This window comes from Gossypium arboreum, chromosome 2 (assembly GCF_025698485.1).
Source record: "Gossypium arboreum isolate Shixiya-1 chromosome 2, ASM2569848v2, whole genome shotgun sequence".
In the NCBI taxonomy this organism is placed as follows: Eukaryota; Viridiplantae; Streptophyta; class Magnoliopsida; order Malvales; family Malvaceae; genus Gossypium; species Gossypium arboreum.
The window spans coordinates 113,006,200-113,029,353 of NC_069071.1; the positions used below are offsets into that span (position 1 = coordinate 113,006,200).

Genomic DNA, 23,154 nt, shown 5'->3' on the forward strand with positions numbered 1-23,154 from the left:
TGAACCTTCCTTTTCCCGGTTACTTAAACGGCAAGTTCCGAGACATCTTCATCGGAGTTCCAGTTGTCCATTCCTTTAGCCTTCATCTCCGAGCAGATAATCTGCGCCTCTTGCGACTTTCCTTGCTCTTTAAGGCCAATCACGAGTTCCTTACAAGTCGTGAAACGTGGAAGGAAATGGTTTTCAAACATTTCCCGATACCAAACGTATGCCCCGATGAAATCCTTGTGTTCACAATATCCCTTAATCAGAAGGGTATATGTATCAGCTTTAGGAACCAATCCCTTGGCCTTCATATCATCAACAAGATCCTTTATTTCTAACAACTTTCCGTTTTTAAACTGTCCCAAAATCAAGCTATTGTAGGTCAATTTGTCAGGGCAAATTCCACGGTCTATCATCTCTCGATGCAAAGAAACTGCATTTTGAACATCTCCGTGCTCTGCATATAAGTGAATCAGCACGTTATATGTGAGTAGATCAGGAGTCAAATGCATCTCTTCCATTTCGCGAAACAGTCTCTCGGCAAGTTCTATTCCTTTCTTGCTGCAACCACTAATGAGAGGATGATAGGTATTCAAAGTCGGCTTAATGCCCAAACTCTTCATGTTTTCATACAATTCCAGACATTTCTCAGCATTTCCTTCGTTAGAATACCCTGATAATAAGGTGTTGTAGGTGATGACATCGGGACTACACCCATTACTTGTGATTTTGGGAAGCAAAGCTTCGGCTTCTGTTATCCTTCCCTTCTTGCATAGTCCACTAATAAGTGTGTTGTATGTTACGATCGTTGGTCTTGTTTCACCCTTCACCATTTCATCAAAGTACTTGAAAGCATCAGTCAAGTTTCCAGCTGCACAATTTCCAGCAATAAGTGTGTTATATACCAGCACGTTAGGCAACACCCCTCTACTTATCATATCCTTGAAAGTTATCTCAGCTTCAAGAAGCATTCCATTCTTGCATAAACAATTTACAAGCGAACCATACGTGACAACATTCGGTTTAATCCCATCCCTTTCCATTTCTTCTAAAACCGCAAAACACCTATCGAGTACATTCATTTTCCCGTAACCATTAATAAGAACATTGTACGTCTCGACTTTAGGCGAAACACTCTTCTCCCTCATCTTTTTCACCCATTCTTCAGCATTCTCCACGTCTTTCATTTCAAAAAACTTGCCAATCAAAGTATTGAATGTAACATAATCCGGCCTCAACCCCAATTTCTCCATATGCTCAACCGTTGAAATTGCTCGATTCATATCCCCAGTTTGACAATATCCCTTCACAATGGTGTTAAACACTACCTCATTCGGCACAAACCCTCTCTCAATCTCGTTTTGTAAAACCTCTTCTGCTTTTTTGAAATCCCCTTCCTTACACAAATGATTCAACCAATTACTCAATGCATACCTATTGATCCCAACTCCTTTCCCCTTCATTTCTTCATACAAAGCCATTGCACTTTCACCATTCCCACTCTTCAAAAACCCATCAAAAAGAATACTAAAAGTATACCCATCACCAACAAATCCATGAGCTTCCATTTCCTTTAAAACCCATTTTGCCTCTTCCATTCTTTGAGCATGACAAAGACCACTAATCAATGTATTAAAAGTAACAATGTTAGGCACCACATTCTCCTTCACCATCCTCTCTTTTAACCCAAAAGCCTTCTCTAAATCCCCAACTTTACAATACCCATCAATAAGAGTATTATAAGTAACCAAACTAGGCACTAATTTCCTCTCAAGAATCTCATTAAACCCTTTCTCAGCTTCCTTAATTCTCCTCTCTTTACAAAGGCCACTAATCAAAACATTATAAATAAACAAACTTGGATTAACCCCTTTTTGTTTCATATCATCCAAAAACTCATAAGCCCTCTTCAAGTCCCCTAATTTAACAGCAGCTTGGATAGCTTTACCATACATGAATTTATTAGGTCTAAAACCAGACCCTATAATTTCTTCAAACAAATTAAGGGTTCCATCAAACTGATTCAAAGATATCAAAGAATCAAGCAACAGGTTAAGTGAAGTTATAGAAGGCTGCATACCTTCTTTCCTTATAGCTTTATATAATTCCATGGCTTCACTATGCATTTTGGATTGAGCTAATAATGAAAAGAGAATATTTGAGAAACTGAATTTCAAAGAATATGAAGTGAAAGAGAAGAGATTGAAGAGATCAGATGGTGATTTCGAAGAAAGGAGTGATTTTGTGAGGGTTTGAGCAGCTTCAGTTTGGCCTTGTTGGAGTAAAGTTGTAAGCTCTTGAATATGGTGGTGGCGTTCATGGTGATGAAGAACAAAGGTTTCATGTTTCTCGTTGGTATTGGCTGGTTGGGAAGAAGACTGTGTGGACAGTGTGGAGAGAGGTTTGGGTTTCTTCTGGGAAGTGAAAGATAATTGGGAGAGGAGAGTTACACGCTTTGCTGCCATGTTAGACTTTTGGCACTGATACACCATTAAAGAAAAAATAATCCTTTTTGTAGGGTTCAATTTCAGTGCTTTAGTTAAAGATGATGAAGCCCCCAAAGATTTCACCATGAAAAGCCCATGAGAGACCTGTAAAGGTATCCCCTTCGGTTCTTCAAAGAAAGCCCATTTTTATCCTCACTTTATAGTGGCTGTTACAAGTAGTAGCCCAGGTCTCACTAAATGGTAAATAGAAGGATAAGATGCCCTCAATATCACTCATCTATTAGATGAGTAAGTTTATATTTTTAACTACTTAATTTTAAAAATTACAAAATAATCATAAGATTATTTGAAAATTTTTATTTAAGTGGTTGAACTACTCAAAAGTTTTTTTTTTTAATTCATTGAGCTAGTAAGCTCTTTTCTTTTTAAAGCTCGGCTAGCAAGTTTTAAGAAACAATTCGACAATCGGTACGGTACATATCTTAGATCCAAGTCATTTGACAACCATTGTCGGAGATTGAATAAGAAATTTGTTTGGATTTTGATTTGCAGATTCATGGCATTTAAAGCTATTTCATGAAAAATTTGAGTTGTAAAAAAGAAGAGGAAAAAAATCTTTTGATTAATGTAGGTAGTGTGAAGTGTTAACAGAGAAGGCCATACAATAGTAATTTTAACAACCCATCGACTTAAATTAAAACTTTTGAATAGTTTAGTGACCATTTTGTAACCTTTTAAAATTCAATGATCAAAATATAAATTTACTAATAGTTTAGTGACCTTGGGTGTATTACCCTAAATCGAATCCGTAGCTTTGGAAAAAAAAAGGTAAAACATTTAAGGCCACTGAACTATTGATAGATTTATACTTTAGTCACTCAATTTTAAAAAATTACAAAATGATCACTGAACTATTCAAAAATTTTCATTCAAGTAACTTGAAAAAGGTTTTTTTTTCCCTTGTGCCTTTAATGAATTAAGTTAACCTAATACTTTGTTTTAGGTTTTTTAGGAAGTTATTGGCCAAGTTAACCTTAGCTTTTCTCCTTATGCCACCGATTGTCACCGCATAATCTTTTTTATTCACACCATTAGCACTAATCATAGGTTCTTTCTCCCCTTTTCGTAAAAAATGAATTAAATAATTTTGAGAGCTCAAAGTACAATTTTACTATTATATTAACTTGTAATTTCCTAAAATTAAAGGGACTAATAGATAATTTTTTTGTTGGGGGGAGGGGGGCGGGGAGAGGGGGCAAGGCCAATGCCTCCCCCCTCTCTTGGCCCTTGCCTCTTTTCTTTTACAATTTAATTTTCTTTTATGAAGTGTTTTTGAATGTCATGAATTTGTAAATTAAATTTCGAATGAATTTCTTATTCTTCAATTTCCAACATCGATCACCAAATCGGCTTAGATCTAAAGTATGTTATTTTACTCATCGGTAGGTACTATTTCACCGCACCAATAGTCGAACTATCGCTTAAAACTCACCGACCGAATTCAAAAAATAAAAACTTAACAACTATTGATTAAAATAAAATTTTCAATTAATTTTATCATCATTTTATAATTTTTTAAAGTTAAATAATTAAAATATAAATTTACTAATCTCTTAGTTTAAGGACCCTAATTTCCTTAATTTGCAGGGCATCCATGAAAAGAAGAAAAATGAAGGTTTGTGATTAGTTTCATGATGTAGAACACCAAAGAAAAAGCTGGGATTGTACCAACCCAGAGATTGATTACTACATTATATTGTTGAGATTATAAATTCATTTGTCACTTCACTTTATTTCTAACACTCATCAAATCATTAATGATACCCTTATAAATGTGAGTGGTTGCCAACTTTCATATAAACACCCATTTAATTACACCAATATTTTTATCCATATTCATAATATATTCATATTCTGACATTTATTAAATTTTCTTTTTGAGTAGTTGATTGATTCTTAATTCGTTTGATATGCATATTGTTGTCAATACAGGAGAATATAGGTTCAAGTGTATTGAAACATATTGTCCTCTTATATATGGGTAGAGGAGGGGCTAAATATTATATAAAAAAGAACAGATATAATCAGAACCTATACATATTATAGAACTTTGATCTAAACCTGATCTTAATTCCACCTTGAAAATTTTTATTGAAAATCTCAACTTCATCCCCAAACTTGATTTTCAAAAAGAAAAAAACATCATACTATATTTGGGTTACTTTATCATCTTCAAAATTAAATTTAATGTATAAATTAGACATGTATTTGTAAATTATTCAACTTTGATACGAAGAAAACTCAAATTCAATTTAGTCATTATTGAGCTAAACTTGAACTATAAAACAAACCAAATTTGAATATCTTGATATTCAATTTAAGCAACTTGCAAGCCTAAGCAAATCTCAAATCAAAGATTGATAGGTAAAACAAACAGACAAAGAGATCAATAGAGAATCAAATATGAAAATGAAAGCTTTTCTCATTATTTTTATTTCATTTCTCAAACAAATTCCCAACCACAACAGAAATGGGAAAATTACAAATAAAAAGAAGGAAAAAAAACTACAAATAGAAAAAAAAATGCAAACAATTCACTCCAAAATCTTCTCTATATCATCTATTTTGGGGGTCAAAACCCAGAAACAACCTTCCATTAGCTCCTTATAATTCTCTGTATGATGCATATGCATTACCATTACAACATATGTTTCTGTATTTCCCTTAATTTTCTTGGATATTCACAAAGATAACTAACTTTTCTTTTTCGAGTTATCGAACTCGAAAAAAAAAATCTTATGCTCAACCTTAAAAGAATAACCCTTTTTAGATTTTTGTTTGTTTTTTTTACACAAAGCTAAAAATTGCAAGGAAATGTTGTTATAATCACCACATAATCACCTGTTGATGGCACTAGTAGCCAAAAGAATTACACCGGCAATGATGATAACAGCCACTACGGACTAATTTAAGGAGTTGCATTACGAGTTGGGGACGATGGTGCCAACATATCCGAATCCCATGATGAAGAAGGCAATTGCTTGTGCAAAAAGGTATATGAAGTAATGGTTTTTACCGAACACGACGTCGTAGCAGCCGCAGAAGAATAGATAAGCTCCGACGCATAGCTCTAACACATGGAGTCTGCCAACATTTGATTGTTAGATGAGAAGGCATTGAATAACAAGTTAAGGTTGTAAACTTGTAATAGCAGATTCAATTTGATAGACTTTATACCTTTCTCCGAACCGGAAACGGGGTTTTCGGGGTGCTTTTGCAGCTGCTTTAGACTTGAAAGCATCCCCGAGTTTCTCAGTGACGATCCATTCGTTTACTCTACCAGCCTCTAATAAGCCGATGAAGGTAGCCTTAGTTCGATGCAACGACATGACGTTTTCAAAAAGGATCCAAAAAACCAGTAAGTGAAATGACCTGCAAGTTTAACAAGAACCCTTTTATACAATGAGCTCGAAATTCGATTTTGAGTTCCTGTAGACTGATAAAAACCCGTACCTCGGAGTTCCGACAGCATTGAGAATGGTAATGATAGAAGGAATATAAACAGCTCCCCACTTTGGAACCTCAACTTCAGGCACAAGTACAGTTGCAGGTAAAACAACACAGTAAAAAATGAATGTAACAATGTGGGCAACAAGCTTTCTGACCACAAAGAAGCTGTAAATTACATGTACTTTCTTCCATGTTGAAACTTTCTGCAACGATATTACGAAACAATCAATGACCGATTCAACAAATTCCTAGCGTTTATAACTTGTTTCACAAATCGATTTTACCTTGTTTTTAATGATCTCCATGACCATTTTCCTGAAAAGGTTAGCCGGACCACAAGACCATCGATGCTGTTGGTACCGATATGCTTTCAATGTACTCGGCAATTCATTTTTCACCTATAGGTAAAAAGAAAAAACGATTAACATACAACACAAATACGCGAACATGGTATGAATTGTTGGGTGGCAATAGAATACCTTTAGGCTACCAAGGTAAAGGAATTTCCATCCTTTGAGACTAGCTCGAACAGCTAAATCCATGTCCTCGACTGTGGTTCGATCTTTCCATCCACCGGCTTCATTCAAAGCACTAATTCTCCATACACCAGCAGTTCCTACACAGGTAAAATTCAACCATTTTAACTCCATTTTTAACCACATTCAAGGGTTTTTTCATTTTTGTCTTCATTACCATTGAAGCCAAAGAACGAATAGGTGGAAGACCCCACTTCTTGTTCAACAGTAAAATGGTAATCTAATGACATTTCTTGCATTCTTGTCATCAAACATTCATCAGAATTCACTGTAAATAAAGAAAAACATTACCCATGTTAGCTGTCATTAATAAAAATGCAAAATGTCGGTTAGTCCACCATGGATAATGACTAGGTGAAGGTCCACCACTTTACAAAAAAAAGCTTTGCACATGCAAATGCTGGGTATATATATATATGAGAGAGAAGACAAAAATAACAAACATATAATATGAAGTATAAACATGCCCTTCAAAGGGGCATTTTATCAAACATTTAATGGGTGTTAAGGGTACTGGGGTAGATCATAATCAACCACCCAAAATCTACAAGTGACCCTTTTCCAACTAAAAAGGAAACCCAGATTTTAATTAGGAAACAAATTTTGGGTCCATTTTTTATTGAATTTTAGGACTCTTTTTGTAGAGATAAAACTTGTCAGATTAACCCACTAGAATGCCCCCATTGTTGGTGTGTATAAAACAGTCCTTAGCACCAAACATATATTATATATAGGAGAAAAACACTAATTATCCCATGAAATTCTTTACCTAACAAATAGATCAATTTGGTAAAAACTAGAAAAATCACCCAAAAACGATCATTTCTAGGTGCTTTTTCCTTGCTTCCAAACAGGGTATTGTTTATCAATTTTTTTAAAGGTTAAAATGTGTCTATAGTCCCTGTAATTGTATTTCTAGGAATTTAATCCCTCTACTTTTTAGATTTTAAAATTCAGATCCAATCATTAACTCTATAATTTTTTTCTTGGTAAAAATTTTTAAAAAACTACTCACTTAGTAGCCATGTAATTAAAAATTTATAATTAACTTGAATTTAACAAAGAAAATTAAATAATATTAACAATTGCACCTGAATTTTAAAATTTGAAAAATAAAAAATTAAATTCCTAAAAATACAAATACACATACTAAATTCTAATTTTTGAAAAGTACATAACTTTTGAAAATATTTACATTTTTTTATAAGGGATGGGGATTTTACATAAAATTATAGTTTAATATTAATTTAATAATGTAAATTAAAAATTAGTTTTATCGACTAAGACAGGCCAAAATGCACTAAAATAATGGCGTTAAAATTTTAAGCAAGACAAAATTTAAACAAAAGACAAAAATACGATCAAAATTAACTATTTACTAAAACAAAATTGTTAATTTCAATCCTACTTTTGTCTTTAAATAAAATATCAAATGATAAATACAAAAAAGTATGTATCAAGTGAAATAACTGATATGATATCGATAATCATAATATAAAATAGATTTAATCACTTTTTAATTCAACTCGATTTTAAATATTTTACCTCAATGTAACTATCGAATATCGAATTAATAAGATGTAAGAAAACAACGAAAAAAGGCCGACATTTAACCTACTTTTTCAGCTTTTTTTTAATATTAATTCATTTTCTCGCCCATATAAACCACGCACGTGTCCAAACCTTGGTTCCGCCAGCAAAGGCAGGACCGTTGATGGATCCACGTGCTTAGGGACCAAACCTTCTTCCCTCATATACCCTAATAGACCCACCGACAATGCTTCGAAATATAATAATTGTTTGGTTAAAATTTGTCATCAGTCTCCTTACTCTTATCAAATTTAAAATTTAGTCCCTACACATTTTTTTAAGAATTTAATCTTTCTATTTTTTAGATTTCAAATTTAGGTACATTTGTTAACACCGTTAAATTTTTCATAAAATTTGTCGGTGTGACATTTTAGAAAAAAAAAGATACTCACAAAATTAATAGAGTAATGAACCTGAATTTAACAATTGTACTTAAATTTTAAAATTTTAAAATTTTAAAAGTAAAGAAACTGAATTCTTATAAATAAAACTAAAGAGATTCAAATTCCAAATTTGGGAAGACTACAGGGACTTCTGGCATATATTAACCTAATTTTTTTCATTTTTTATTTAGGTAAACTACATTATTAGTCACTCAAACTATGATTTTTTTTCCTTTTGGCCACCTAGCTATAGAAAATTACAAAATGGTCACTCAACTATTCATTTTATTTTTTTTATCACTCAACTATTTAGTGTTACTATTTTTACATTAGCCAACTGGTGACCAAAAAAATAAAATTAAATAATTAGAAAACCATTTTTGTAACTTTTCACAGTTGAATAAAAAAAATTCATAATTGAGTGACAACTACAGTAGTTTACCCCTTTTTTATTTTTAAAAAGGAGTAAACTACAAAAGATTAAAATGTTAAAACACTTGTGAAAGAAATTTACCGAATTTCCAACGAGCTTGAACCAAAGCTAATTCAGGGTTGTGAACGAGGAAGGGAATGGTTCGCCAAAGGAAATCAGGTTCGGGCTGGAAATCAGCGTCGAAAATGACAACATAGTCACAGTGTTTCACATAACTGTGTTTCATGCCTTCTTTTAAAGCCCCAGCTTTGTATCCATTCCTATTGTCCCTTATTTCATACTTGATGTTGATCCCTTTGCTTGCCCATCTTTGACACTCTAATTCCACCATATCCTTCAAGTTTGCATACCAGTTCACATAAATCCATGCAACAATACAACAAAAACGACAAAATTTCATGTTTTCGAGGTCTAATTGCAGTTCTAATCCCTCTATTATATTAAAATTTGAGATTCATAGACACCACCGGTAAAAGCATAATGAAAGCCTTACAATAGAACTCATATCGCATTTTGCACTCTTTACTTTAAAAAAATAGGTAAATTAATCATTGTGTATTGGATAAAAAAATTTCATTCATTTCTACTATTAAAAACTGATGCATAATGATCAGCTTTTAACAGTGAAAATGAATGGAATTTTTAACCAAAAAAATAAGTTTGCTCCTTGATAAAAAAGAGACCTTAAAGTGGATGGATTTAATTACAAATTTCAAGCGTAATAGAGAGACTTAAACCGTAATTAAACCATTTTTTATCATTACCTTAATTGTCGGGTCAGTTGAGTCATCAAGGACTTGAATAACGATCCGATCAGAAGGCCATGAGAGACCACATGCAGCTCCAATGGACAGTTGATAAACCTAAATTATTACCAAATTTCAATATATATACATAGATACACATATATGTAAATCACTAAATTGAGCATTGTAATGAAAAAAAAGGAAAGAAAAGGACCTCTCTTTCATTGTACATTGGGATTTGAACCAGAACCATAGGATAAGCTGAGTTCCCCAACTCTACATCATCTTTAATGGCTTCCCATTTAAACCTTTTGTCTGGTTTCCGACCAAACAGTTTGACCAAAGCAATGACTATCCCCATATAAACCCTTTCAACAAAAAGCATTACAGACATTATCAAACAAACCACGACGGCGAGTTTCAACAATGGCACGATCAATGGTGCTTTGATTTGTCCCCAAATCACTGCCATTTGCATCGACAAATCATCGTTTGTGTCGGGGAAGATAGTTGTTGAAGGAAGCCGATCCATTTTGAAAAAAAAAAACAGGGGAGGACTAAATTGTAAAAGAAACAAAACAGGAAAAAGAAGGAAAGAACAAAGAACAACTAACAAAAACAGATTTTGAAAACAACCCACTAGATCTGTTTAGATTTAAAGTACATTCATTGGAAAAAGAGATGGAATCTATGTTGGTTTTTTGCTTGAACCAGAAGCAATGAAAGCAGAGCTTAAGTGGTTCAAAAACCCACACTAATTTGCAGAAATGTACATTACATATAATTTTCTTATTCCAACTAGACCCTCTGTTTTTTGGAAGAAAAACAGAGGCAGAGAGGGAGGACAATGAACAAGCTGAAAAATGAGTGCTCACAAAAAATATATATATATATTAAAAAGCTTTTGAGAAAATGAGAGAGAGAACAATGGCTTATATAAGCTCTGTCTTCTCTGGTTGTTGATTTTTATTTTCTTTTTCTTTTTATTATAATTTATTTTGTTTTATTTTTATTTTTATTTATTGTGAATTTACAACTATGGTTTACTTTTTCCAACTACAAATGTGGGGGCTGGTATAAAAGAGTAAAAGAAGGTCTCAATCTTATAATGCATTATATATTAAAATCGGGTTTGATTTCGAGTAGTCACGATTTTCGATCTTACATTCTATAAATCATTTAAACACCTTAGTTTGAATTTGTTTTTACTTTTTACTTTTATTTTTCTTACTCAACTAAATATAACATTGTTGAAAGAAAAATACTCGTTTGGTCAACATAATTACAACCCCGTATTTAGAATCAGAAATCTTACAACCTTAAATTTAATATTTTTATTTGCTTGTTTGACTTTTCACACGTATAATATTAGCCACGTGACTAAATTATTTTCATTTTAAAAATGCCAGGTAGTCTAATTTTACGGAAGTTTTTATAGTTTTATTAATTGGATTTAAATTATTAAACTACAAAAGATTAAAGAGATTAAATTTTGAGGATTAAAAGTAGAGAGATTGAATTTTAAATGTGAAAAAGAATACAAGGACTAAGAGCAAATTAGACCTAAAAGAAATGGTAGACTGTTTAATCTGCCGACTACAAAATTTCCGTCAGTGATTCATGATGTCATTTCCCGACGATACCATTCACCGACGAATTTGGGTTATATACTTCATGATTCATTATCTATTTTTGTCACCTAATGAGTTGTAATTATGAAGCTTGAAAAAGCCATATCCACTATCAAGTACCGTTTTCTAATTTCAACATTTGAATTTTCTTTTTAACTCTTATAATATTTGAAAATTACCGTAGCCTTTTTCTAACTATTAAGTAGGAGAATAATACGTTTCAGCATACTCGAATTTACGTTCTCTTGTATTAATAATAATTTTTATATTAATCGAGTTAAGACTCAATCGACTCAACTTTTATATTCTTTGTTGGTGATTTGATTTAACTCTATATTGAACTTTTTTCTAATTATATAAATTTCTACTAAACACTATATTATAATCTTATTCACACACAAAAAGTTCAATTAAGTACATTTTAATATTTTATTTCTTAAAATTAGATGTAAACAAAATTGATTTTTAAATCTTTTAATATCTTATAGTCATCCCACAATATTTTTACTAATTGGATTCAATCATTTAAAAATAATAATAATAAACATATGATCAATAAGCTATTATTTAGAATTTATTCATTTATATATTGAGTTAATAGGATAAATATAAACCAAACATAAATATTTAAATATCAAAAAAAATTAGAATAATTGTTGAGTAATATTTCTCTTATGTTTTATTGATAGGGATGTTGGGGTGTTATACATGTGATTCTTAGTACTATTATAGCTCATAGCAGGACTCCACTACTTTGTCTTGATTCTATTGCCTCCGGTACTAACATTATTTGCGAACACTAGGTCTGCTGGGCACGTGTCTACCGAGTACAGGGTCCTTTCTGATTTTGAGATTGACACTCTGGGTGGGTTTCGTACTTACTAAACATGTGTTCGGATGGCCTGCAGAGTACGTGCCCCTTTTAGTGAGTTCTTTGGGCGTATGTGAAGTGAGACTGCAGTCTTCCCTAGGTTCCTACGAGCTGGGTCTATAACTTTACCTTGCGAGCTAGATCCTCGGGTTTGACCTACAACCTTGCCCTGTGGGCTCACATAAGGTTCTCGCGAGTTGGATCTGTAGCCTTGCCTTGTGAGCTCGTTCGCCTTGTTGTCTTCTCGTGGTCGAGCCGTGGGTCGGAGGCTCAGATCCTCTCTAGGACTCGGGCCTCAAGTTATTGACGTATAACAATAACATAAATCATGTGCATAGAAAAGAAAGAAGGTATAATGCTAAACTTAATCTTTAACATTTACATCTTTTTATCAAATTGACCCTTATTCTTTTTTGAGCTAAATTCAATTTTTCAAAAAGAATCGAATTATTTTTTAAATAAAAATACTGTCTAAAATGTTAAATTTTTAAACATGTCATATTATTTATTTATTTTATGAACTTTTTTGCAGGATTTGAGATTTTTTATTTTAAATGTTTTTATAAATTTAGAATTATTTGTTGATGTGAAATATAAGATAAATAATACAACGTCAACATAAAACACACGTGGATTATCACGCGAGCTGCAACGTCAATATCGTTAAAAAATAATATTGCAATCGACACTATCATTAAAAAAATAATTTCACTCTTTCTATAAATTTAATAATTAAATTTAACTTAAAAAGATAAATGACTAAATTCACAATATTTTCATTAGAGAAAATATTACAAATATCATTTAAAAAAGCTTTTTTTAAAGGTAAGAAATAGGGGAGTACTTGAGTGGGTTTGGTCCAAACTTTTCAATATTGATGGGAATGCCCCTTTGATTTGTCTTAATCAAACATGACAGACAGACAAGTCAAATGCTTCTCGTTTGCTATGCCTTTATAATTTTTATTTTTATTATTTTTTTGGTAGGTAAATTATTTTTTATTTTTATTAATGACTTCACATTATAAATATAAAATTTTTGCTTATTTATTTAATAAAATCAGAAGCGATGTGTCATGCTTGTGTACAAGGGAAGGTACAATTGTTGGAACTTGGAAGCTTAACTAGTGGAGGAGAAAAACTTAATTAATTAATTTATTTATTTATTGGGTGGAATTAATTAATTAATAAATAGATTCTAATTATTATATGCTTTTATACTTTTTGCTTGAGGTAATGTCTCTATTTAGTGTTTTGCAGTGTTTGGTTGTCTCTTTTAAGTGTTCTTTTGTTATTATATTATTATTTATTTATTTATGGCATATGCCCAGCTTTAACCAAGGGTTTGGTTTTGAGACTTTTGACTCAATTGTAATTTATAATTATTAATCAAAATATAGGGATAAAGCAACGTTTAGTCCCTAAACTTTATAATTTTTTTAGCTTAGTCCCTACTCTTGGAACTTGGCAATTTTTCTTAGTTTTGATTCTTGTGATGACATGACACTTTGATATTATGCCACTTCATCGCTTAAAAACTATTTTTTTCATAAAAAAAATTTATTAATGACACGATACAGTCTCATAATGTCACATCATCATAATGACCAAAATTGAGAAAAATTATCAAGCTTAGGAACTTAACATTATCTTATCACTTTTACGAATATAAAAGTTATAGGTGTAAGGATGGTACCGTTTGAATAAACTTTGAAGATGCGTTGATTTTTCAACGACATCCTAAAACGATGATACTTTTATAATATCAGATATTCTCTAATAATATAAAATTCGATTTATTTTACGAAAATATTTTTTTAAAAGAATTTAGATTAGGATATGTTTAATCCTAGTAATGAGTTGATAATTGAGAGCATGAATACTTTTTATAGCAAAATTTGTTCACTTGAAAACATGAAAGAAGTTTGAAATAATTATACAAAACAATTAGTGAGAGGAATGAGTTTCAATTCAATCACAAAATAAGTGTGTCGTAGACAAACTATTTTGGGAGGTACAATTATGTCTTAAGACAATGTTGTAACACTAACCTTATTAGAAGGAAGATGTTTTAAATGCAAAACAAGCTTTACTTGAAATAAAGGTGTTGTTTAGCCGATTGAGTTTTAGTTCGATTGGTATGGCTATTGTTGTCAGTATAGGAAGACGTAAGCTCGAGTGTGTTAAAACGCATTATCCTCCTATTTAAGGATTGAGGAGGGGCTATAAGTAGTTCTAAATATTATATCAAAAAGAACATAGATGATAAGAATCTATAATAAGATTAAATGTTAAAAAAAAAAGAAGGTGATAATAAAGATGTTCATGAGTTGAATCGATTTTTTCTATATTTATTAACAATGTTCGAAAAAGATTGACCCATTATCTTGTTTCGCTACGAAAAAAATATATTAATTACAATGTTTTATTTTAATGAATAATATTTGATGCATGATCAGTGTATAAGTCTCATACGCTATTAATGAATAATAACATGACACATCATCATTAAATTAAATAAAAATATTTCGAGTTTCAACATTTATTTATAATTAATTGTTATTTAATAAAGTTATCAATATTTATTCATAAGTCCTTGATTTTTTTGTTTTATTTAATGATAAAATGTCATATTATTATTCATGATTATGCACGAAACTTATACACTAATGATGCATCAAATATTTTCTTTTCTTTTAATATTTATGTATATTTTTATAATTAAAATTTAATAATAAGAGTGAAGGTCACTAGCTTGAGTTTTGGTAAACATCCTTTGATCAACAATAATTGAAAATGACTTACATATAATAAAGTTGAAAATCATATATATATATATATCAATTCATATATGCTTTATTTGAATGTCTATAACTAATCAAGTATGAACCCAACACTTAATGGCTAATTTGTAACATATACTCATTCATGAATTTGTTCCCAAAATGTAATATTTTAAGGGTTTCATGACATGAACTAGCAACTACTTATAGTTGAGTCAAGTCAAAAGTAAGAATTAATTAAGAGGTGGGAAGTCATTATTTATATATAAAAAAATAGCATCAAAACTTGAATTTGTTAATTTAAAAAATTTACATTCAGTCAACAAAAGAGAAAAAAGAATGATGGGTTTTTAATATGTATTTAGAATATGACATAGGAACTAATCAAATAAGTGATTTTGTGTATAAAATTGTTTTGAGTTTGTCTATAATTTTCTAGCAAGTTTAGTCGATTCAGTTTTAGTTTGATTGATATAAGTATTGTTGTTAATGTAGATGGCATGAATTCGAGTACACTGAAGCGTATTATCCTCTTATTTAAGGGTTGAGGAGGGACTGTGAGTAGTTCTAAACATTTTGTTAAAAATAATTAGATATAATAAGAAATTATAATGAAATTATTAAAAAAAATTCTAGCAATCTCACTTAACACAATTAATTTTTAAATATTAGATTTGGTTTTAAAGTTTATTATTGTTATTATTTTTCACTACTTTTTTCGGCAAATTATTAAAAAAAACATTTTTTAATGTACTAAAAGAGAATAGGAAGTGATTTATTAATAAGAATTTCATTATATGTTATTGGTTTATTGAAAGACTAGCTAAGGGAGTTTTGGCATTGGGTGCTTAAGATAAAATTAAAATTTGAAGGGGTAAAGCTAAAATTTGATATTAAAATGGCTAAATTTGTATTATTAATTTTAAGAGGAACCATTTTTATTTTAAGTAAGTGGTTAAAATAGAAAAAAGAATTAAAATTTACATTTTAAAAGGGACTGTAAATGCAATTAGACCATCAAATTAAGCTAAGTCGAACCCTACTTGCCTCTTAATCTAGCCTCAATTTAGTTTAAATATTTTTCAATTTAGATTGGATCTGATTATAATTTAGCCTCAATTAAGTTTAGATGAATAAATAGTATTGATTAGTAGCATCAGTATTTCAAAAAGAAATATTCGAATGACAAGCATCGGACAGCACCAGATAGATATGTAAGATCATTTTAATTAATTTTTTATAAGGTGTTTATTCTATACGAAACAAGTACTTTTTTTTTTATTATATTTTTTACCTTATTATTATTAAGGGGTCTAGCAAAGTGGTACCATGTCTCCTTGAAATGTTAGTTATGCATTGGTTGGTGGTTTGATCCACATCACGTGCGACTTCATCAATTAATTATCTGCTATGCATGTTGTAAACGAATGTAAGAGATTTAAAAATTAAAAAAAGGTTTGCCCAATTTTAATAATTATTTTAATCACTATTATTATATTTTAAATTTATAAAAACTGAATATGGAAAATTACATGCAAATCATTTGTCATTATAAATTAGTATATATAAAAGCACGAGTTTGAAAAACTTTTAAACTAACGATAATATAATTTATTTTCTATCATATTACTAAATTAACTTTAAAAATAATTATAATCTAATTTAAAATTATTAGTTAAAATTGTGCTAATTACAATTTAATTTACAATGATTAGTTAATTTTATTAATATAAAATAGAGATATCATTTTAATAGATTCTAATCATTTTAGTTTTATAAATAACATTCAATTGTTAGACCTATATCGATAAAAAAGGAAGAAGAAGAAGATTTTTAGCATTAATAAATTAGAATTATATAAAAAAATAATGGAGAAATTAAGTAATGGTTCTTGAAATGCAATGTTAAATCATATTCAAACAATAATGATACCAAAAGTGATCGAAGATTAATTTTGATAGATGATGAAATAATATAATATTATGATATTATTTTTAAAAATTTTCTATAAGTTCATATCGTAGCAAAGAAATTTTTTATCTATCTGTTATTTGTTTGGTGCATGTGAAAAATATTTTGCAGGTTTGTTTGGAAAAGAAATTCCAATTTCAAAAATTATTTTTAGTCACTATTATTAATGGTGTTTATTAATTTAATTTAATTTAAATATCTTTCATATATAATTGTTTAATTGTTAAAAGTTTCATCCATTTTTACTATTAAAAATTGGTCTCTGACTCTCTGTATGTCAGCATTAGGTACATGTGGCACACCACATATAACTATAAGGTTATTCCATTAGCCAAGTCAGTTTTTAACAGTAGGAATGGATAAAATTTTAATAGAAAAGACTAATTTGTTCTTTAATCTAATGTATATGGGATGAATTTGCTCATTTTTTGAGTAAATGGGGTAAAATGTAATCTAACTCTTTGCATAAAGGGCTTCCATGATACTTTTATATTTTTTATTTCAAAGTTTCACGCTAGTGAATTTAATAAAAGAAATTAATAGCATTTAACAATGAAACCTAAATTTAAAAATTTAAAAAATAAAAAACTAAATTTCAAATGTATGAAAAGCACAAGGGGTAAAAACATATTTGAACCAAAAATAAAACCTTCAAATAAAGGATTGCACTCTACGAGACACAAATAATACAGCTGGATAATTTATGGACTGCCCAACGACTACTGTATGGTGGTTCCTAATTAATTATAGCAACTTTTTATAATTTGACTGCATGTATTATGAAATCATATACTTTAATGTAAAAATAAATCAGTCCTACACATATATATATTCATATTTTAATTTTTGAAATTTAAGTAAATTAAAATTTTGATAATTTTTATGTAAATTTGTAAAACTAAAATTAATATTAATAGTTTTTATATATATATACATGAATGAGTCAGCGTTCAATTATTGCAACAACAGCGTCATCAACTGAGTTAATGTTCAATCGGTAGAAATATATCTTCTAAACTATATAACAAATATATTTACAATAGAAAATTTATATAAGGGTAAACTACTAAAATAGTCACTTTTGTTTGTCTTAGGATATAATTTAGTCACTTATTTTTGAAATGTTACGTTTTAGCCACTTACGTCATCGTTTTGTTATGAATTGGTAATTTTGTCGTTAAGATCTGTTACCTTCCAAATGGCAGTCTGATGTGGTAATGAAAATGTATTTTAAATGTCAACATGGATGTCTAGTTAAGTTGAGAAAAGTTAAAACTATTTGTTATGAAATATAGAATACAAAATTTTGGGATGTCCAACATGAATTATTTGGGTTTTAAGGTAAATTTTGTATTCTATTTTCATTTAAAATTTTTTTTTCTCATTCCAACTGGACATCCACATTGGCATTTTAAACTCATTTTAACTATCACGTTAGACTGTCATTAGGGATGTAACAAATCTTAACAGCAGAGTGGCCATTTCGTAACAAAATGATAACGCAAGTGACTAAAATATAATATGAGGCAAACAAAAGTAACTATTTTAATAGTTTACCCTTGATATAAATAACAAACGAGGCTTTAATTCAATGGTATCGTGTATATATTTTTCTATATAAAATGATAAAAATACCCTCAAAATAATACAATTCACTTTATAAGGTGAGGATATTTTTATCATTATTCAACTAAATTAAATTTTAATAAATTTAATTAAAGTGTTGTTTATAAAATTAAGGAATAGACCAAAATTTGGGTGGCATATATGAACTTAAGGGTAAGGATTATTCCTTAGAATTTGGGGCTACATGCCCTTACAAGATGATTGAAAATGTGAGGGTGACGTTGATTTATAGATTTCATTTATTATATTAGCCCCCCAAAAAAATATATATAAAAAAAAAAAAGAAAACCCCCACAGATTGGCACTTAATTTATTTATTAAAGAAAATCCATGATGTTATATTTATATGTGTGGATACGTCCCTATTAGTCGGCAGGGTCTTTTCTTTTTTTTCTATTTTGCATGTGCAAATCTAAATTTTTAAAAAATTATAAAGTGACCCCAAAAACATTTTTTATAATTGAAGAAAAAAAAGTTAATTTCAAAAAGCCCCCCTTTCTTTTTTCAAATTTGTGATAGCAATAAAGTGACATTCTAAATCGTTAATTTTTATTAAATTTGTTATATTCCCTTTGCCCCACATATTTAAAGTCAAATTTACGTTTGATTTTTTTTAAGAATATTTTTTAACAATAATTTCATTATAGGTTATTATTAAATTTGTTCTATGATACAAAGTTTAAAATTATCTATAGTCCCTCCCTAACCCTTAAATAAGAGGATAATATGCTTCAACGCACTCGAACCCATGTCCTCTTGCATTGGCAACAATACTCTTGCCTAAAACTATCTATAGCCCCTCCTCAACCTTTAAATAGGAGGATAATGTGCTTTAGTGCACTCGAAATTATGTCCTCCTGCATTGGTAACAAAGCTCATGCCCAAAACTACCTATAGTACCTCCCCAACCCTTAAATAAGAGGATAATGTGTTTTAGTGCACTCAAACTCACATCCTCCTACATTGGCAACAATGCTTGGAACTACACATAACCCATTAACCCCTCCTCAACCTTTAAATAAGAGGATAATGTGCTTCAGCGCACACGAACCCACGTCTTCTTGCATTGGCAACAATGTTCATGCCTAGAACTATCCATAGTCCATCCCTAACTCTTAAATAGGAGGATAATATATTTCATCACATTCGAACCTACGTCCTCCTACACTGACAACAATGCCAATGCTAATCGAGTTAAGACTCAATCGACATTTTTAGAATATTTTTAAATATGTTGAAAAAACTTTACTTTCATTTTGAGAATTTTTTAATTAATATAAAAAGTATAAGTAGTTAATAATTGCCTTGTGTTAACTTATAACTTACTTTAAGTTAAGTATTAGGTTAATTTGATTGGCTTGTTTACCATATGAAGGAAAAAAGGAAAGGAAAAAAAAAAAGTGACACTTTGAAGATTCCAAAGGACAGCAAAAAGCCATATAATTTAATCATCATATTCCACTTTGCATATATTTTTTTGCCTTTATTAGATACGATACATTCATGGTGCAATTAAATATTATAAATGGAAAAATTTAAATTATAAATATGAATTTTTATTTGTCAAAAAATTATTATGTAATTTCTTAGTCAATTTGGTATTAATAATGGAATAACATCGAATTTAGCTCTTAATGTTTGTATTATTTTGTCAATTTGACTCTTCTTTTAAAATAAATCAAATTTGATCATCAACTTTTAAAAAAGTCAAATTATTATTTTTAAACATAAATATTAGCTAAAACGTTAAACTTATAAATATGGTAATCTGCATGACAATCCATAAGTACTTTGTGCTATTTTTTTGAATTTATGTTTTTTAATATTTTTAAAATTTTTAATTATTTATTCACATGATATATAAGACAAATAGTGTTGTGTTAGCATAAAATACACGTGGAGTGTCACGCCAAAATAGTCAAAAATTAACATTTTAGTCAAAATTTCTATTAAAAATAATTTGACTTTTTAAAAGATTAATGGCTAAATTTGTCTCCAAAAATTAAAATAAATTAATAAAATATAAAAACGTTAAGAGTTTTTTTTTTGGTATAAGAAAATTATTAGACTAAAACAAAACTAGTATAATTTTCGTCAATTACATTAGACATTGCGTGATAAACATCAGTTTTCAATAAATATCGCACATAGATCGGGAATCCATCAAGGATGATCAATTAGTTTAAACTTTTCAAAATTTTTTTAATGAAATAATCAACGACTCTATTGCCATATCTCAATAAAAACCTGAGCTTCATACCTTAATTAATATTATATCAATATAATTCCAAAGAAAAGATTGTCCATTATTTATTACTGTAAATTATCACACTCACTATCACGTTGAAAGATATTTAATAAATTTTATAATTTTTAAAAATATTACGTAAATAAATTTTAGATTTCATTAAAAACTAGTCATTGTCAATTTGTTTTAATTATTAAAGAAAATATGGGAAGAAATCCAATGATTTCAAGGTAAGGCACATGGTCTCTCATGGAACCCCCACATGGCCATATGCCCAAGGAGCTTACAATATGTCATCTTATCAGCTACAAATAATAATTCACTTCCATTAATATAATTTTAACCTTAGTTATCATATATATATAATTAGAAATTTTGATGTTGATCAGAACCATTCAATACAACATAATCGAAATTATAATCAATATATTTATATAATCACGATTAAAAGAACAAACACAATACTTAAATTAATTAAAAAATTCTAAATCATTTTTCCGTTCTCATATACATAAATCTTGTAACAGTCTATCTGCATCCTTATTATCTTCTCTGAAGACATGACGAATGTTCCATTGTTCAAAACATATCAACAACCGGAGAATTCTCTTTATCAAGGTAGAATTAGAGTCATTTAATGTCCTCTCCTAAATAACTTTAACTGCCTCAAGATTATCAGTTTCAATTAAAACACCACTAAGACCACGATCACATAAAAGAGTCAAGCCATCTAAAATGGCCCACAATTCGGTAACGAAAATGGATCAATTTCCCAAAAATCTATTAAACCCTAAAATTCATTCACTTTAATAGTTTTTCGCTATACCCCGCAACAAAACCACCTTCATTTCTAATAGATTCATCTGTATTATGTCCAGTTACCATCCAAATGAGTACGTGATACTTAGTTTGGGACCTGACCGATGAGTCCTTGTTGAGGAATGGTGAAGGGGGTAGGAGTGTTTGGAATCTAGGATTTAAATTTTCCATCAATAATCGATGTCATAATTAAGTTGATGGTAGAAATTAAGTAAAGTAATTAACAACTAATTAGTCCATTTTGTGTTTAATCTTATCTTAATCATCACCTACTCTCAAGTTAGGAAGTAAATACTATTCAATGGCACAATTATTTATATCCCATTTCTTTTAATAGTTTCGAATTTTGAATCATTACCCATATAAACTTGTAACTACATGCTTACATTATTACTGCTATTATTATTACTATTTTGCCTTTCAAATATCCATTATGTTATTTAGAAAACAGTTATGCATTTCCTAAAAGTGATTTAGACAATAACCTTTCCTTAATGTTTCAATTACATCATAAAAATAGTGATTAGTTTATGTTTAAGAGTTTTATTATAAGGTTCTGATTATATCTGCTCTTTTTGACATTTAAAATTATCCATAGTCTCTCCCCGACCCATAAATAAGAGGATAATGAGCTTCAACATATTCGAACCCACGTCTTCTTGCATTGGTAATAATACCCATACTAATCAAATTAAGACTCGATCATTATAAATAATAGGATTCCGTGAATTTAAATTCAATTATTTTCTTTAATTTAGACTTAATTCAACAAAACAAAATAAAGGAGAGTATTGCATTATTTTGAGTAAATAATTTTGAAAGGGGGTTCTCTCTCTCTTTTTTTTTTTATCTTTTAATGGCACATATTCTCACATTTTTAGTGGTCAATGTTAATTAATAAATCTAAAATCAAATAATAACTTTTATTGTATTTTCTCTTTCAATATAGACACATGTTTATAATACATATTAAAAATATTAAAATAAAATAAAGTGTGAAAAATATAAAAATAAAATTACAAAGGAAAGTTGAAGCATATTGCACATGGATATGATGCACCATCTACCTTGTCCCTTAAATTGGTCAAAATAAAAGTTTATATATATATATATATATATATATATATATATATATATATATTCTCTTTGAATTCCATGTAAGTAAGCTTTGTGGAAAATATTATGCCTTGTTGAGCTAGACACCACACCTAATTTTTTTTGATGAAATTACTTTAAATATTATGAATCTAGAATTAAAATTTAGGTAGTTTTTTTTTCCAATCTTTGACACTAATTGCATCACTTGTTGAATTATCGCTTGGAGCTCGTTATCTAGAATTTAAAAAAGAAAACATAACATCCTAGTAATTTAAATAAAAACTTTTGAATAGTTTAATAACCATTTTGTAACTTTTTAAAGTTGAATGGCCAAAACGTAAATTTACTAATATTTAGTAACCTTGAGTGTAGTTTACCCAAATAATAAAAATATTATTGAATATTATAGTGAATATTGTTAAACTCTCCTTTGATGGAGATGATGAAATTGTATTGACCCACCAAAATTTTCTTTTTA

General features: G+C 29.4%; 2 protein-coding genes across 2 annotated transcripts; both read right to left on the reverse strand.

Annotated features, from left to right (window-relative positions):
• Nucleotides 1–23: 23 nt before the first annotated feature.
• Nucleotides 24–2,633, reverse strand: LOC108467101 (pentatricopeptide repeat-containing protein At5g12100, mitochondrial). The gene has a single exon (XM_017767611.2). The coding sequence runs from the start codon at nt 2,556–2,558 to the stop codon at nt 24–26; it is 2,535 nt and encodes an 844-aa protein (XP_017623100.2). The 5' UTR covers nt 2,559–2,633.
• A 2,261-nt stretch (nt 2,634–4,894) lies between these two features.
• LOC108461575 (glucomannan 4-beta-mannosyltransferase 9) lies at nt 4,895–10,553 on the reverse strand. Its single transcript, XM_017761454.2, has 9 exons — nt 9,845–10,553; nt 9,649–9,747; nt 8,966–9,218; nt 6,636–6,746; nt 6,422–6,558; nt 6,227–6,340; nt 5,946–6,145; nt 5,670–5,864; nt 4,895–5,576 (listed from the first exon to the last, which is right to left on the reverse strand). The coding sequence occupies exons 1-9, from the start codon at nt 10,160–10,162 to the stop codon at nt 5,414–5,416; spliced, it is 1,590 nt and encodes a 529-aa protein (XP_017616943.1). The 5' UTR covers nt 10,163–10,553; the 3' UTR covers nt 4,895–5,413.
• Nucleotides 10,554–23,154: the final 12,601 nt, after the last annotated feature.

What these genes read in the sequence shown, in the direction of transcription:
- LOC108467101 (XM_017767611.2), bottom strand. Translation starts at nt 2,558, where the DNA reads ATGGTGAAATCTTTGGGGGCTTCATCATCTTTAACTAAAGCACTGAAA.
- LOC108461575 (XM_017761454.2), bottom strand. Translation starts at nt 10,162, where the DNA reads ATGGATCGGCTTCCTTCAACAACTATCTTCCCCGACACAAACGATGAT. An exon ending in CAATGTACAATGAAAGAGAG is followed by an intron (nt 9,748 to 9,844) that starts GTCCTTTTCTTT and finishes GTAATAATTTAG; the next exon opens with GTTTATCAACTGTCCATTGG. An exon ending in CAACTGACCCGACAATTAAG is followed by an intron (nt 9,219 to 9,648) that starts GTAATGATAAAA and finishes GCAAACTTGAAG; the next exon opens with GATATGGTGGAATTAGAGTG.